Source organism: Stenella coeruleoalba (assembly GCF_951394435.1).
Source record: "Stenella coeruleoalba genome assembly, chromosome: 14".
NCBI classification, from domain to species: Eukaryota; Metazoa; Chordata; class Mammalia; order Artiodactyla; family Delphinidae; genus Stenella; species Stenella coeruleoalba.
In genome coordinates, this window is record NC_137160.1 from 26,673,248 (window position 1) to 26,687,718 (window position 14,471).

General features: G+C 39.7%; 1 protein-coding gene across 15 annotated transcripts in view; it reads left to right on the plus strand.

Annotated features, from left to right (window-relative positions):
* Positions 1–3,883: 3,883 nt before the first annotated feature.
* PIAS2 (protein inhibitor of activated STAT 2) overlaps positions 3,884–14,471 on the plus strand; it is a 98,471-nt gene continuing 87,883 nt past the window's right edge. For 6 of the 15 annotated variants that reach the window (XM_079942519.1, XM_079942528.1, XM_079942520.1 and 3 more), the window contains exon 1: positions 3,887–4,116. In XM_079942519.1, the coding sequence (XP_079798645.1) occupies positions 4,093–4,116 (24 nt within the window). In that variant the 5' untranslated portion in view covers positions 3,887–4,092. Of the gene's footprint in view, positions 4,117–4,223; positions 4,349–14,471 lie in introns of those variants that run through there. The other 9 variants (XR_013831303.1, XM_079942522.1, XM_079942529.1 and 6 more) reach the window with 6 other exon arrangements.

Consider the following 14,471-nt stretch of genomic DNA (forward strand, 5'->3'; position numbering starts at 1 on the left):
ATGAACTTTGAAGACATCATGCTAAGGGAAATAAGCCAGTCACAAAAAGACACATACTGTATAATTCCATTTATATCAGGTACCTAGAGTAAAGTCATGAAGAAAGCAGAATGGTGATTGCCAGGGTCCAGGGGGAAGAAAAGAATAGGGAGTTATTGTTTAATGAGTATGGAGTTTCAGTTTTGCAGATGAAAAGAATTCAGGAGCTGGATGGTGGTGATGGCTGTACAGTAATGTGACTATACTTAATGGCACTGTATCGTACACTTAAAAGTGGTTAAGTTGGTAAACTTTATATTGTGTATATTTTATCACAATTTTTAAAATTGTTGAGGCTTACTCTATTATGCTCAATTTTGGTAAATATTCCATATGTACTTAAAATAATGCATTTTCTGCACATTATTTGTAATCACTGGGTCAAATTTGTTAATTATGCTGTTCCAAAAATCTATATCTTTAATGATTTTCTGTTTGCTTTTTGTATCAATTACTGAGATAGGTATGGTAAAATGCTTCACTATACTTGTGGATTTTCTCACTGTAGTTCTGTAAGCTACATTAAGTGCATGTCATTAGGTGCATACAGATTTAAAATTGCTATATTTTACTGGTGAACTTAACTCACTCAGAAAAGTCCCAAGTATGGTATCCCCATCAGGTCTATAAATGTAGACCATTTATAGTTCCTCCTGGTCCAGAGGCAATTTACTGATCAGAGGTCATTTTTATCATAAACCTCTATCATGTTTCCTGGTGAACAGAGCTAGAAAATTAGCTGAAGGTTAAGTTCTTATGTAGACAGGAAAAGGTTTTGTTAACCCTTTACCTATAGTGATTTTTTTTATCAGTCTGAAAAATCTCAGACTTTATCTCATCACATATTGCTACTGCCTCATTTTGGTTTTTTGTTCTTTGAGGACTCCAGTTAAACATTTGTTAGACTTTTCTGGCATTATCTTCTGTCTCAAATCTATGTCTCTAATATTTTCTTACGCATTTTCCATCTTTTTGTTTCCCTGAGCTTCATTCAAAATAGTCTTCTAACATGTTCCTGTTATTAATTCTCTCTTAAACCATGTGTAATATACATATATACCTATAAACTTATCCATTGGGTTCTTAAACATCTCAATTCTAGAGTTTCTATTAGATTATTTTTTTAAGGTTTGTTTATTTACTTATTTGTGTAAGCTTGCTTTTATTGCAGTCTTTTTCTGATTTTTGATTATGTTTGGTCATTTAATTTGTAAAATTTTATGTAGGTTAATTTGAGGTTTGGGCTAATGATATCTTCATCTGGAGAGAATTTTTGTTTGATTCTGCCCAGTGTCTGTGGAGTACCACTCTAGGATCTGTTTATTCAGTATTCAAGGAGTGAGATTTCCTGATTGCTATAAAACCTGAACGCAATTCGTGGAAGTGCTGATTTATTTCTGGTTTATCTTTACCCTACGGGATCTTGTATTAAATATGGGGGGTGTTTATTGGACTTTGCTTCTTCTGTGGCACTAGATTTAGATTTATGTCTCTCTTGCCCAGCAATCCTGCAAAAGTCATAGCTCAGTTTATAGATTTTACTTTTGGACTGTCAAATGTCTCAGGATAAATGTTCAGTTTAACTGCCTAGAACACTGCCTTCTAAGATTTTGACTGGTTAACTCCTTACATTTGGCACTTGCTTCTGATTTTCTAAATCCAGATTTTTTGGTTGTTCTTAGTTGCTGAGTTGTATCAAATTACCAATTTCTTTAACACATATGCTAGCGTGAAACCATCCTTGCATTACTGGCATAAAATCTGCTTATAAGTTAGATAGGAAAATTAATTTTTGTTTGGTTTTGGCATTGAGGCTATAATAGCATTTTAAAATGTTTCCCTCATTTTAAAATTCTCTCTACAGTATTAGAAATCAGATCATTGGTTATTTCTGGTGGGAGGTTTGACTGGGAAGGGGCAGGAGGGAATTTTCTGGAGTGATGAAAATGTTCTGTATCTTGATAAGCATTTTTCAAAACTAATTGAAGAGTTTACTTAAGATAGGAGGATTTACCTATATGTTATTTATGCCTTAATAAAAATTGTTCAAATACTAATAACTGTTGAATCTAGTTTGAATGTATACAGATATTCATTGTTATGCTTTCAACTTTTGTTTGTGTTTAAAAATTCCAGACTAAAAAATTGGGAATATAAAAGATAAATTCATTGTTCATTTTCTTTGATACTGTATAGTTTCAGTAAAGGTTAAGGTAAAGTGTAAAGGAGCAAAGAAATGTGATTAAAATAGATGTGTTCTTGGCAAAAGAAGAAAGGTGGCTTGAAACTATCTAGGAGACTTGAACACAGATATAGGGAAAGAGGAAGAAATCAGTGGAAAGGAAAAGAGAGATGTTGAGATCAAGAGGATTGATGGGTTCAGAGACAGGCAGAGAAAGGATTAACAGGACAGGTGCTTAGAAACTGAACTCAGTATTTCATGCATGGTGCTTCTTATGGGTTGTAAGCTCCTTGGTGGAAGGGCTGTACTGTATTCTATAAATCTTTATTCCCCGGAAGATCCTGGCTCACATTGGCCTTCACTTAATGTCTGTTGAACAATGTTAAACTCTACTGAGGTGGAAATCAAGGTCTAAGGAGAATAAGCCAAGATCAAGAAAAAGCCAAGCTAAAGTTAATGGTGGAAAGCCAGAATTAGAACCTACTCTAGATACTGTTCATTCTTTTACTCATTAAACCAATGAGAGGCCCACAGTTTTCCAAGCATTTGTCAGTCATTATAGTCTAGCGGGTTTAAAAACACTTTTAAGAAAAAAAGTTAAACGATAATTATTTATATAATAATCACACAAAGACCTACGTAATTACCATGGAAAAATATCAGGAAGGAAATATTCGGATCCTATGAGCAGTCAGAGAGGGATCTGAATTAAAATGGGGGCATGTGGGTTTAGGGAAGGTCTTTCTGAGGAAGTGACACTTAAACTGAGAGCTGAAGGATGAACAGGAATTAGGCGAAGAGGTGTAGTGGTAAACTATTCTTGCCCCAGGGATCAACATTAGGTGTCTTAAATGGATTCCATCCACCTCTTCAAGGAAATTTGAACCCTGGATTTGGTCCAGCGAATTTTTTGACCAGCTTAACTCAGCATCTTCTCATCCTTTGTCAGCAAGTCAGGAGTGCCGTGAAACTTCCTTCCATCTTCTCTTCCTCTGACATTTCATTTTTCCCAGCTATCTTATTTCCCTGATCCCTCGACTTTCTATCAGGGTCCTTCTGGGCGCTCTCCTATTTCACTTCTCCAACTTCCCTCCCCCAACCCTTTCAACTCTGCAGTCCTTGACATTCAGTCGCCCTTCAAAGTCAGAAAGAACCAGCCAGGTTAGTACTGAGGATATTATCAACCCAAAAAGGTCTCACCAACCTTGCCTCATTAGATCAGAACAATAGCTTATCCAACACCCATATTTAGGTTGTTTCGCCACAACTACTCCGGGGGATGCCTTTATTTGTGGGTGCTCCCTCCGTCCACAGCCACCGTGGGGAAGGGCACTGTAAATGTTCCCGTCACGAGTCCCGGCCATTTCTTCTTCCTCTCCGTCCCTCCCACAGCCCAGGCCCTCCTCCAGTCCCGCGGGTAACGCTGCAGTCGCGAGGGCGCTTCAGGGACTGGGGCTGGGCCTCCGCGCCGGGGCGAGAAGGCACCCGCCGGCTCAGGGCTGCACGGCGACAAGGCCGAGTGCCGGAAGGCGTGCGGGAGGTGGACAGGCAGCGGGAGGGGGCGGGGACTCAGGCGAGGCCAGAGCCGCAGGCCTGGGGGGCTGGCGGAAGACGCGGGCGGAAAGCGGCTGGCTGAGAGGGCGGGGCGCCTGGAGGGCGGGGCCGCGCTCGCCGGGGGCGGAGCTCCGGCGGTGGTCACGTGACCGGCCCGGAGGCAGCGGCGGCGGCGGCGGCCGCGGAGTCTTTAGCGGCTCCCAGTGCAGGATGGTGCTGGAGGCGGCGGCGGCGGCCGTGGTGGCGGCGGTGTCGTTGGCGGCAGCGGGAGGGGGTGCTGTGGCGGCAGCGGCGGCGGCGCCCGCGGGTGGTATAAAATGGCGGATTTCGAGGAGTTGAGGGTAAGCGGGGGCGTGGGAGTGGAGAGCGGAGGCCGCGGGGGAGGGGAGGGGAGGGGAGGCGAGGCGGGGAAGCCGCAGCGTCGCCGGCCGCCACCTTCTTGTTTCGCGGGGACCGGTTGGCGGAGCTCCGAGCCCCGGCCCGCGTCCCAACGGGCGCCCGGGCGGGCGGGGGAGGGGAGCGAGGCGGCGGAGGAAGCCCGTGCCACCCGGTGGTGGCGGGCCTGGGGACCAGGTGAGCCGGTCGGTGGGTCCGCACACCTGGCGCGGGGCGCCGGGGCCGCTCTCGGGAGGGGCTCGTGGGGACCCAACTTACCCGTTTATTTTAAGAGGTGAGGTGGGAAGCAGGATTTGCTTTTCCACCTTCGCGAGGGGTGTACGTGTCTGGCGATTCCTAAGTCTACGGGCTACTCACTTGGTGGGAAGCTGTCTTCTGAAACGTGAAGTTGCTTTTAGGAATTCTCTCTCTTCTGTGGGTGATGCTACCTCTTAGTCAGATCTGTCTCGAGAAAGGCCCCTTCCCCCCACCAGTGCTTCCTCAACATCTTGGGGAGAAGCGTGGTCTTTTGGGAACCCTGCCTTCAATGATCGGCCTTAAACCTTGGTATTTTCTTAGTGCCATGGTAAGAACTCCGCAAAGTCCGTGTTGTCATGAGGTTTGTGAACTCGTTTTGCACTTGAAAATTTTTTCTCCCTAGCCTTTCGAACAAGATCACAACTTTATTTTTGTTTACCTTTGTATAGTAGAGGTTTGAAATGCGCTGTGTTGGGGTTAGACGGAAAAGATATTTTTCCCGTGGGTGATAACCTTCAAAGCCCTCAACTGAGACATAATTGTGATAAACGAGCCAGATTTTTTTATGGATCGCTGAATTACTGGCGGCATAAATGGGATACTTAAGATCGGAAACCCTGATTTTAAAAAAAAAGTCTTTCAAAAAAGGGATGAAGAGGAACTTGAAATTAAGTTAACTGCAGTCAGTTTGCACAACCATGGACGTGTTGTTAGCATTACTGTTTCCGAATAAGAAGGAAAAGAAATCTGGTAAAAGATTCAGTTTGTATGTTTATTATTGTTTTTTGGAGAGGGATGGGATGCGGGGGAAGCATGTTGTTTGGTTACCTGGCTGGTTTGGTGAACATCAGCAAAAGAACGTATTCATTGTTCTGATCTAAAGGTAAATTGCTTCAGTTCGAATAATGCCTGCCATTTTCTCTCTTGCTGTTTCAAAAATTATTTAATTCCCGGTAAAGAGAAAAGTATATTCATGCATTTTATGCCCTATGCTAGTTTACACAGAGAACCGTGATAGTAGGTAAAGGGTGTTCATATTGGTAAGTGTAAGGGTGTTAGTGTCAGAGCCTCAGCTGTAGGGGTTATAACACCTGTAGAGCTTTTGAAACAACCAGGCCTGAGCCTCACCTGTGTAAGTTCATGCATTAGGTTTAGGATGGGTTGAGAATACTGAAGTTTGTAATTATTTATATCTGCAGTATTGTCTTGGGTTTTGTGTAGTAACGGATTATATAACTTTATCTCTTCTAAGATTTTTTTTTTGTTGATGAAAAGTTTTCCAGGGCTTGTGTTAGACTTTTCTGTCGTTTGTCAAAGCTTAATAAAAAGTGAAGAATTTATTTATTGGTATAGGGCAGAAAGGGCAGTCAGTGCTTAGGTTGGAGTGGAATCAGGAACTGGAAAGTAGTTGGAAACCAAGATTTTCTCTTTGTCTCCCCTTCTTCCCCCTTCCCTCCCCACTCCCTCCATCCTCTGTCTCCATCCCATACCCCTCTCTCTTCCCTCCCATTTTGTTTTGTGGGTCAGCTTCATCATCTTTTTCTGTAAATCAGCTGTCTTTTCTTCTCCCTGCACTTGCTGGAAGATAGCTCCTCTGCCATAGTTCACGTTTGGAGACTTAACTGGGGAGAGTTTTCAGAGGAGGGAAGGGTATGGGCTGTGCAAATGCTGAAAGAGTTATCCACCCCAGTTTTTGCCTTACCTGCTCAGTAGCATCCTCTACACTTAAAGATGTGCTGTAGCTCTCCCCACTCCCCATTGCAAATCGTGACGATGATGATGATGGCAGATATCCATTATAAGAAAGTGCTTATTATATTCCCGGCCCTGGTTTAAGCACTTTACATACATACTTATTTAGTTCTCACAACAATTCTGTGAAAAATTGAGGCACAGAGAGGTTGAATAACCTAACCTAGATCACACAGCTAATACTGGAAGACCTGGGATTTTTAACCTCGGAGGTCTAGCTTTAGAGTGAATGCTCCTTAGGGTCTAAGCTCTACTGCTCTGTTCAGTTTCCTTTGGGTCCACGTGGTGCTCCTGGCTACCATCCTGCACTTTATGAACTAAACTGAATGATAAACAATACCCTGCTTATATGATATATAATATTGTAGGGAAAACTGGACAACTGAAGAAAAATCTAATTAGAAAGGAGGAAAAGGGGAAGAAACATCGAGGGTTTTCTAAATGGTCTCTGCTACAGAATATATTCTGAAGTAAATTGAAGGACCAGGAAAAATCACGGGCATTGGTTTGTTGGCTAACTTCTTGGCAGTAGAAGAAATGGCCAGCCGACCTGAATGCCAGGTTTGGCTGCTGATAATGCCGCTGAGAGGATTTCCTTTATCTTTGTCCGTTATCATTCAGGGCCACTTCCTAGGAGCCCGTATAACCAGAGCAGGTCACTGCTGGCTAGTGCCGGCGTCTCCTGTACTGGAGGTCTGGAATTTTGGGAAAGGTCATCTTCACTGTGCTTCAGTGACTCCTGTGCCTTTGCTTTGCTTGGGGGAGGGGAGTTATTTGACGAGGCAACTCCTGACAGAGGAGTTGCCTGACAATTTCAGTGTTTTGAGACTTCCCTGTGGGCCAGTACCAGAGATCTTGTCCAGTCACAGCAGAATATGGCATCCCTACCCTTTGCTGCTTTCAGTTTAAGTGACCAGTAGAATACCAGCACACCTCTCTTCATTTCTTCTGGGAGAGAGGATCGGTGAGGGTCCACTTCTGTCCTGATTATCTATAGCCAGAAGATAAGAGTCACATCATACAAACCTGACTCACAAGATCATCCTGATGGGTTGAGGGAAAGGAAGGGGTAAGTTCTCTGTGAAGGGCAATTGTGGGCTGTGTATAGTCAAAGATGAGTATAATAGTGCATCAGGTATTAGAAGCTTTCAAGGTGCTAGAGAAGAAATTATTCAGTTCAGTGGTGGCTTGTTTAAAACATTTATGTTGTTAGGAGTTTGTGAATTAACTAATTATTGAATTAACCTGGGACAAGCTCATGCAGTCTGGTGGCCTAGGCCTCTGTCACTGTTGCCCTGCTTTCTTCCTCCAAAATATTCTCCAGCAGTGCCAAGCACAGTGGTGGAAGAGAGGCAGAGTAGTTGGAGTCTGAAGTCCCTCACCTCTTCTTCAACCAGAGCAGCTTTCTACCCTTGTCTCCTCCAGTTGCATAATTTCAATACTCCTTCTGCTGCAGTCCTTAAAAAGGTCCCTGCTACAATTTAACCTGGTTAATCCACTCTTCCTTCTTCTCTCCAGTGTGGGAGTGGAGGGGGGATCTACTGTACTAACTTTTTTTTTTTAAGGCTCTCTCTCCTGTACTCCTCATCCTCTTTCTCTTGTGCATTGAGAGTTTATTATCTCTGTGCGTGTTAGAGAATGAGAGTCAATGTGTGTGCAGGAATCTAGTGGAAGAGCCAGTGATAGTAACTTTCTTAATAGATACTGGTAAGCCAGACACGGAAGATCTAATAAGAGGGTTAAATAATTCTATAACAGAAGATTTTCTGCCTAGAAGGCTTGAGGGTTTGGTTCCTTACTTGCCATCTTCGGGTGCTGTTGGGATACACAGGGAGAATGGGAAGTTAATGGGGAAGAGGAGTGTTGAGGTTAGAGGTCCTCATCCCTCCAAGCTGCCAACTATTGGGCAAAGAAATAGACTAATACATATGATAGATGTTAACAGAATTCACCATGTAATTCAAAGCTGTTATTAGTGGATACAACTAAATTTCCAGGAGGACTTCATTTGAGATCATGTCTATGAAAGCACATTCAAAACCAAATATTTAATTTAAAATGAAATAGATAATTTTTTATAGTCAGTAAACCAAGATATTCTTAGCTGTGGTAGACATTTTTGTGTTTGTTTGCTCCTTAGGTCTGCACCCTCCCTCTGGTAAACGTGAATATCTTTTCTGATAAAGGTGGCATTTTTCTAACAAATTCTCCAAATGTTTCTCTTCTCTCAGCATTTTTGCCTTTGTTTTTCTGGATTGGATCTTAGCTAGTCTATTTAAAAAAATTTTTTTTTGAGGTATAATTCTCATACCATAAAATTCAGCTTTTTAAAGTGTGCAATTCAGTGGTTTTGGTCTATTCACAAAGTTATACAACCATCACCACTATTGAATTTCAGAACATTTTCATCACCCCAAAAGAAACCCATGCTCATTAGCAGTCACTCCCTATGCCCTCTTTCCCCCAGCTCTCAGCATCTGCTACTTTGTCTCTATGGATTTGCCTATTCTGGACATTTCATAGAAATAAAATCTTACATGTGGCCTTTTGTGTCTGGTTTCTCTCATTTAACATAATCTTTTCAGATTAATTCTTGTAGATGTATCAGTACTCCATTCTTTTTTATGGCCGAATAATATTCCATTGTATGGAATATACCACATTTTGTTTATCCATTTATGAATTTATGTACATTTGGGTGATTTCCACTTTTTGACTGGTGTGAACATTTATCTACAAGTGTATAAGTATTGTGTGGACATATGTTTTCGATTGTCTTGGATATATAACTAGGAGTGGAATTGCTGGGTCATGTGGTAACTCTGTTTAAGTCTTTGAGGAACTGCCCAACTCTTTTCCAACTGCTACACCATTTTTCATTCCCACCAGTAGTGTATAAGGGTTCTGCTTTCTCCACATCCTTGTCCACGTGGGTGTGAAGTGGTATCTCACTGCGGTTTTGGTGTGCATTTTCCTGATGACTAACTATGTTGGGCATCTTTTCATATGCTTATTGGCCATTTGTATATCTTCTTTGGAGAAATATCTATTCAGACCTTTTGCCCATTTTTTTAATTGGGTTGTTTGCTTTTTTATTACTGTGTATGTTCTTTATATATTCCAGTTACAAGTTCTTAGATATATGGTTTCAAATATTTTCTTCCTTTTTATGGACTATCTTTTCACTTTTTTGATCGTGTACTTAGAAGCACAAATGTTTTTAATTCTATCTGTTTTTTCTTTTGTTGCTTATGCCTTTGATGTCAAATCTAAGAAACCATTGCCTTATCCAGTGTCAAAGATTTATTCGTGTTTTCATCTAAGAGCTTATATTTATAGTTTTAACTTTTACATTTAGATTGTTTATCCATTTTGAGGTAATTTTTGTTTATGGTGTGAAGTAGAGATACAGCTTCCTTTGCATGTGGATATCCAGTTTTCACAGAACTATTTGCTGAAAAGACAGTTCTTTCCCCATTGACTTGTCTTGACAGCTAGTCTGTTTTTATTCAGGAATCTGAATTTAAGAAATTCACAGTTGAATTGAAGTTGAAGTAAAAGTGATGTGGAATCAATTGGTATCATAGTCCAAACTATCCTCTGACTTCATTTTGAACCCACTAGTAACATGGTCATTTCCCTAGACTTTTTTGAAAAATGGTGTGAAACGAATAAGATTTTGTTTTTGTGACTTTGCAGAGAACAATATAAACTTAACAGACATTCGGAGTTCTCCATTTGGTTATTCATACAAGTCAGTAAAAAAGCAGATCTAGATTATGCCACAGAAGGTATGTTTTTTTGTTTGTTCTTTGGGGTTTTTTTTTTTTTTTTGGGTTTTTTTTTTTGATATTAGCATTGGAGATGCATGGTTTTCAACTGTATGACCTTAGACAAATTATTTGACCTTTTTCCCCCAATCTGGGAATGGCTTTAATAATATATTTAAAATTTCTTATTCTTTTCTTCATCTTTTTCTTTCTTTCATTCTTTTTTTCTTTGAAAGAAAATGCAGAAAAATCCAGAAAGAAAAGTAAAAGTTCTTTCTTAAATCTTTATATAACTGCCTTTAGTGGGGATTTTTTCCCTTAGTTTTTCTTTTTTCTTTTTTTTTTAGATTAATTCCAAAACTCAAAAATAAAGCATGTCTTTCTATATATTGATTTTTCTTTCAACTCTATAAACAGTATCTGTTGCTTGACTCCCTAGTAGATAAGAAATTTAGGTCATTTCATTTTCCACCTGCCCTAGCACTTTGATTTCTACCAGTTACATTTTTGTTCCTAATTCTGCTGTTGATTATTTTAATCTTTTTGTAACAGTTAAATTTCTCTTTCTTGACCTATCAGTTTTAGACACTATCTCTTTAGTTCCCAGTCTTAAAGAGGATTTAGCACCCATCTTTTTCCCTTTGTTTCTCCCAGCCTCCACCTTTCTTCCCCATTCTAGCCTTAATTTTCTATTGATACTACGTTGTCAAGATTTATAGCATTTATATTGTGGTTTATAACTCTTCTAAACTTCTCTGTGCTTCTACAGGAAGATTCTAGAAATTGAATACTAATAACCAGCCTTTGTAATATGTGTGCTGATATAAGTATTAGTTACTATAGAGCCAAGTAGTGTGGAGCTGTTGAGGAACTTCTGTGTTGTTAAACCTCGGCTCCTTAAAGGAGAAATATAATAAAGCCCTGCATGATTGTGGAGAGCTCATGGAAATCACTTTTAAACTTTAATATTGGGTTCACCAAAAGGTTCTTTCCTTTTTTTCCATAAGATGGCTCTGGTAGCACTTAGTTATCTTTAACTTCATTCGAAACAATTTTGTTAGCTTGTATATGACAGCTGTCATATCAGCGTGCATTTAAAAAAAGACTCATCAAAATTGGTGAATTTTTGTGTAGCCATTTTAATATTGAAGATGGAAGAAAAAAAGCAACATTTTCGCCATATTATGCTTTATTATTTCAAGAAAGGTAAAAACGCAACTGAAACAAAAAAAGATTTGTGCAGTGTACGGAGGAGGTGCTGTGACTGATCGGACATGTCAAAAGCGGTTTGCGAAGTTTCATGCTGGAGATTTCTCACTGGACAATGCTTCACGGTCGGGTAGACCAGTTGAAGTTGATAGAGATCAAATCGGGACATTAATAGAGAACAGTCAATATTATACCATGCGAGAGATAACCGACATACTTAAAATGTCCAAATCAAGCACTGAAAATCATTTGCACCAGCTTGATTATGTTAATCACTTGGATGTTTGTGTTCCACATAAGTTAAGTGACAAAAACCTTCTTGACCGTATTTCTGCATGCAGTTCTCCACTTAAACGTAATGAAAACGTTCCGTTTTTAAAACAAATTGTGACGGGCGATGAAAAGTGGATACTGTACAATAATGTGGAATGGAAGAGATTGTGGGGCAAGGGAGATGAACCACCACCAACCACACCAAAGGCCGGTCTTCATCCAGAGAAGGTGATGTGTATACGGTGAGATTGGAAGGGAGTCCTCTATTATGAGCTCCTTCTGGAAAACCAAATGATTAATTCCAACAAGTACTGCTCCCAGTTAGACCAACTGAAAGCAGCACTCCACCAAAAGCATCCAGAATCAGTCCACAGAAAACGCATAATCTTCCATCAGGATAACCCAAGACCGCGTGTTTCTTTGATGACCAGGCAAAAAAACTTAACAGCATGGCTGGGAAGTTCTGATTCATCCGCCGTATTCACCAGACATTGCACCTTCGGATTTCCATTTATTTAGGTCTTTACAAAATTCTCTTAACGGAAAAAATTTCAATTCCCTGGAAGACTGTAAAAGGCATCTGGAACAGTTCTTTGCTTAAAAAGATAAAAAGTTTTGGGAAGATGGAATTATGAAGTTGCCTGAAGAATGGCAGAAGGTGGTGGAACAAAAGGGTGAATACGTTGTTTAATAAAGTGCTTGGTGAGACTTCCCTGGTAACACAGTGGTTAAGAATCCGCCTGCCAAGGCAGGGGACATGGGTTCGAGCCCGGGTCTGGGATGATCCCACATGCCACAGAACAGCTAAGCCCCGTGCGCCACAACCGCTGAGCCTGAGCTCTAGAGCCTGTGAGCCACAACTGCTGAGCCCTGGTGCCACATCTACTGAAGCCCACGTGCCTAGAGCCCACGCACTGCAACTAAGAGTAGCCCCCCCCCCCGCCCCCGCCGCAACTGGAGGAAGCCGGCGTGTGGCAACGAAGACCCAACGCAGGCAAAAATAAATAAATAATTTATTAAAAAAAAATAAAGTGCTGGTGAAAATGAAAAATGTGTCTTTTATTTTTACTTAAAACCTGAAGGCAGTTTTTGGCAACCCAGTACAATGTGTTTTCATCTTGTAGCCATTGAACTTTTCTTGAAGATGGGCTTTCTGGAGCTCTCAACCTTTTTTTGTAATTCGGGCAGCTTGCTTTCTGGATCTTGCTATACATCTGTCATCCTGAGATTACATTGCACTCCTGGGTTAGGTGTGTTATTTGGATCTCATGTCTTTCTCTTTTTTTTTTTTTTTTTTTGGTCTTTCTCTTTTTTAGACTTCTTTTTGATTTTACTGGAATGTAATCTTGAGTAGTTTTTTTTTTAAAATTTTATTGAAGTATAGTTGATTTACAAGGTTGTGTTAACTTCTGCTATACAGCAAAGTGACTCAGTTACACGTATATATTCTTTTTCATGTTCTTTTCCATTCTGGTTTGTCACAGGATATTGAGTATAGTTCCCTGAGTTATGCAGTAGGACCTTGTTTATCCATCCTATATATATTAGTTGGTATCTGCTAATCCCAAACTCCCAGTCTTTTCCTCCCCCTACACCCCTCTTGAGTAGTTGTTTTAGAAAGGACATGCTGGTGATAGACTTTCTAATTTCTTGAATGTTTGAAAATGGCTTGCATTTGTTCCTGATTGAAAGTTTAGATACAGAATTATAAATTGGTAATACAGTTTTTCCTTTTGAATGTTGAAAGCTTTGCTTTGGGAATTTAAAATACTCAATATTGCTGATAGAGATCCATTGTAAATCTGATTGTTATCTTTTGTGGTAACCTTGTTTACAGTCTTTATGGTGATCTTATCTTTGGTGTTGTGAAATGTGTCTAGTTGTGGGCCTTTTTCATTCCTTCTGGTGGGACCTTTTCGGATGTAAGCCTCTTCAGGTCTGGGAAATTATCTTCTATTTTTTTGTTAATTTTTTTCCTATTTTCTCTGAGACTCTTGACGGGTGAATATCGGATTTCCAAGATTTACATTTTATTTGTTTACATTCTGGAATGTTTCCTTGACTTAGAACTCTTCCATAGAATTTAGTTTAGTAATTATGTTTTTGATTTATAAGAGTTTTATCCTCTTTTCTTTATTTCTTCCCTTTTTTTAAAAATAGCAACCTGTCCTTGAACTCTCTTAGGATACTAATTCCTTCAAAAAGTTCTCTTGAAAAAAAAAGTTCTCTTGAGTCATTTCTCAGAATTCGTAATGGTTAATAGTGGTTTATGTATTTGGGTATATCATGCTAATTTGAAAATTTTAAATATTTAAATTATTTAATAGGTACAAAAGGTTGTTTATAACAGGCAAGATGTAGGTAGATAAACATGCATGTGCTCACCACCCAAGTTAAGAAATAGTTCATTAGGTCAGCAGGGTGCCCTTCCCTGATCACATCCACATTACATAGATATATAAAATTATATATATATAAATCACACATTTTATATATACAAATTTTTTGTTTTTGTGTGTTTTTAAATTTTATACAAATTGAATAAAAGCTGTATGTATTTGGGGTGTTTTGGTTTATCATTGTTTTTGAGTTTCCATTGTATAAATACCAATTTATCCATTCTAATTGGAAATTTGTGTAGTTTCCTTTTTTTTCCTTATCTACACTTCTGAAATCCAAAAGGCTCTGAAATGCAAAATAAACTTTGTGAACAAACTTAATCTGCATTGATACGGTGTTATTTGTAGTCTTTATTGATCTCATTTAATGTGAATATTTAATACAGTATGTTTCACTGTAGAAACTCTAGGAGTAGCATTGCATTGCTGGGACTTAAGGATATTCGCATCTTCAACAGTACTGGATAATGCCAGATTATTTTCCAAAGAGGATTGTATCAGTATTTGCTCCCTCCAGGAATACAGAGGTTTCCTTAGCTTTCTTGCTAATACTTACTTTTATCAGGCTTTAAAAGTTTTTGCCAGTGAGTATGAAATATCACCTTTTAGTTTTCAATTTTTTCCTTTTACTAATGAGTTTGAGCATCTTTTACTGTGCTG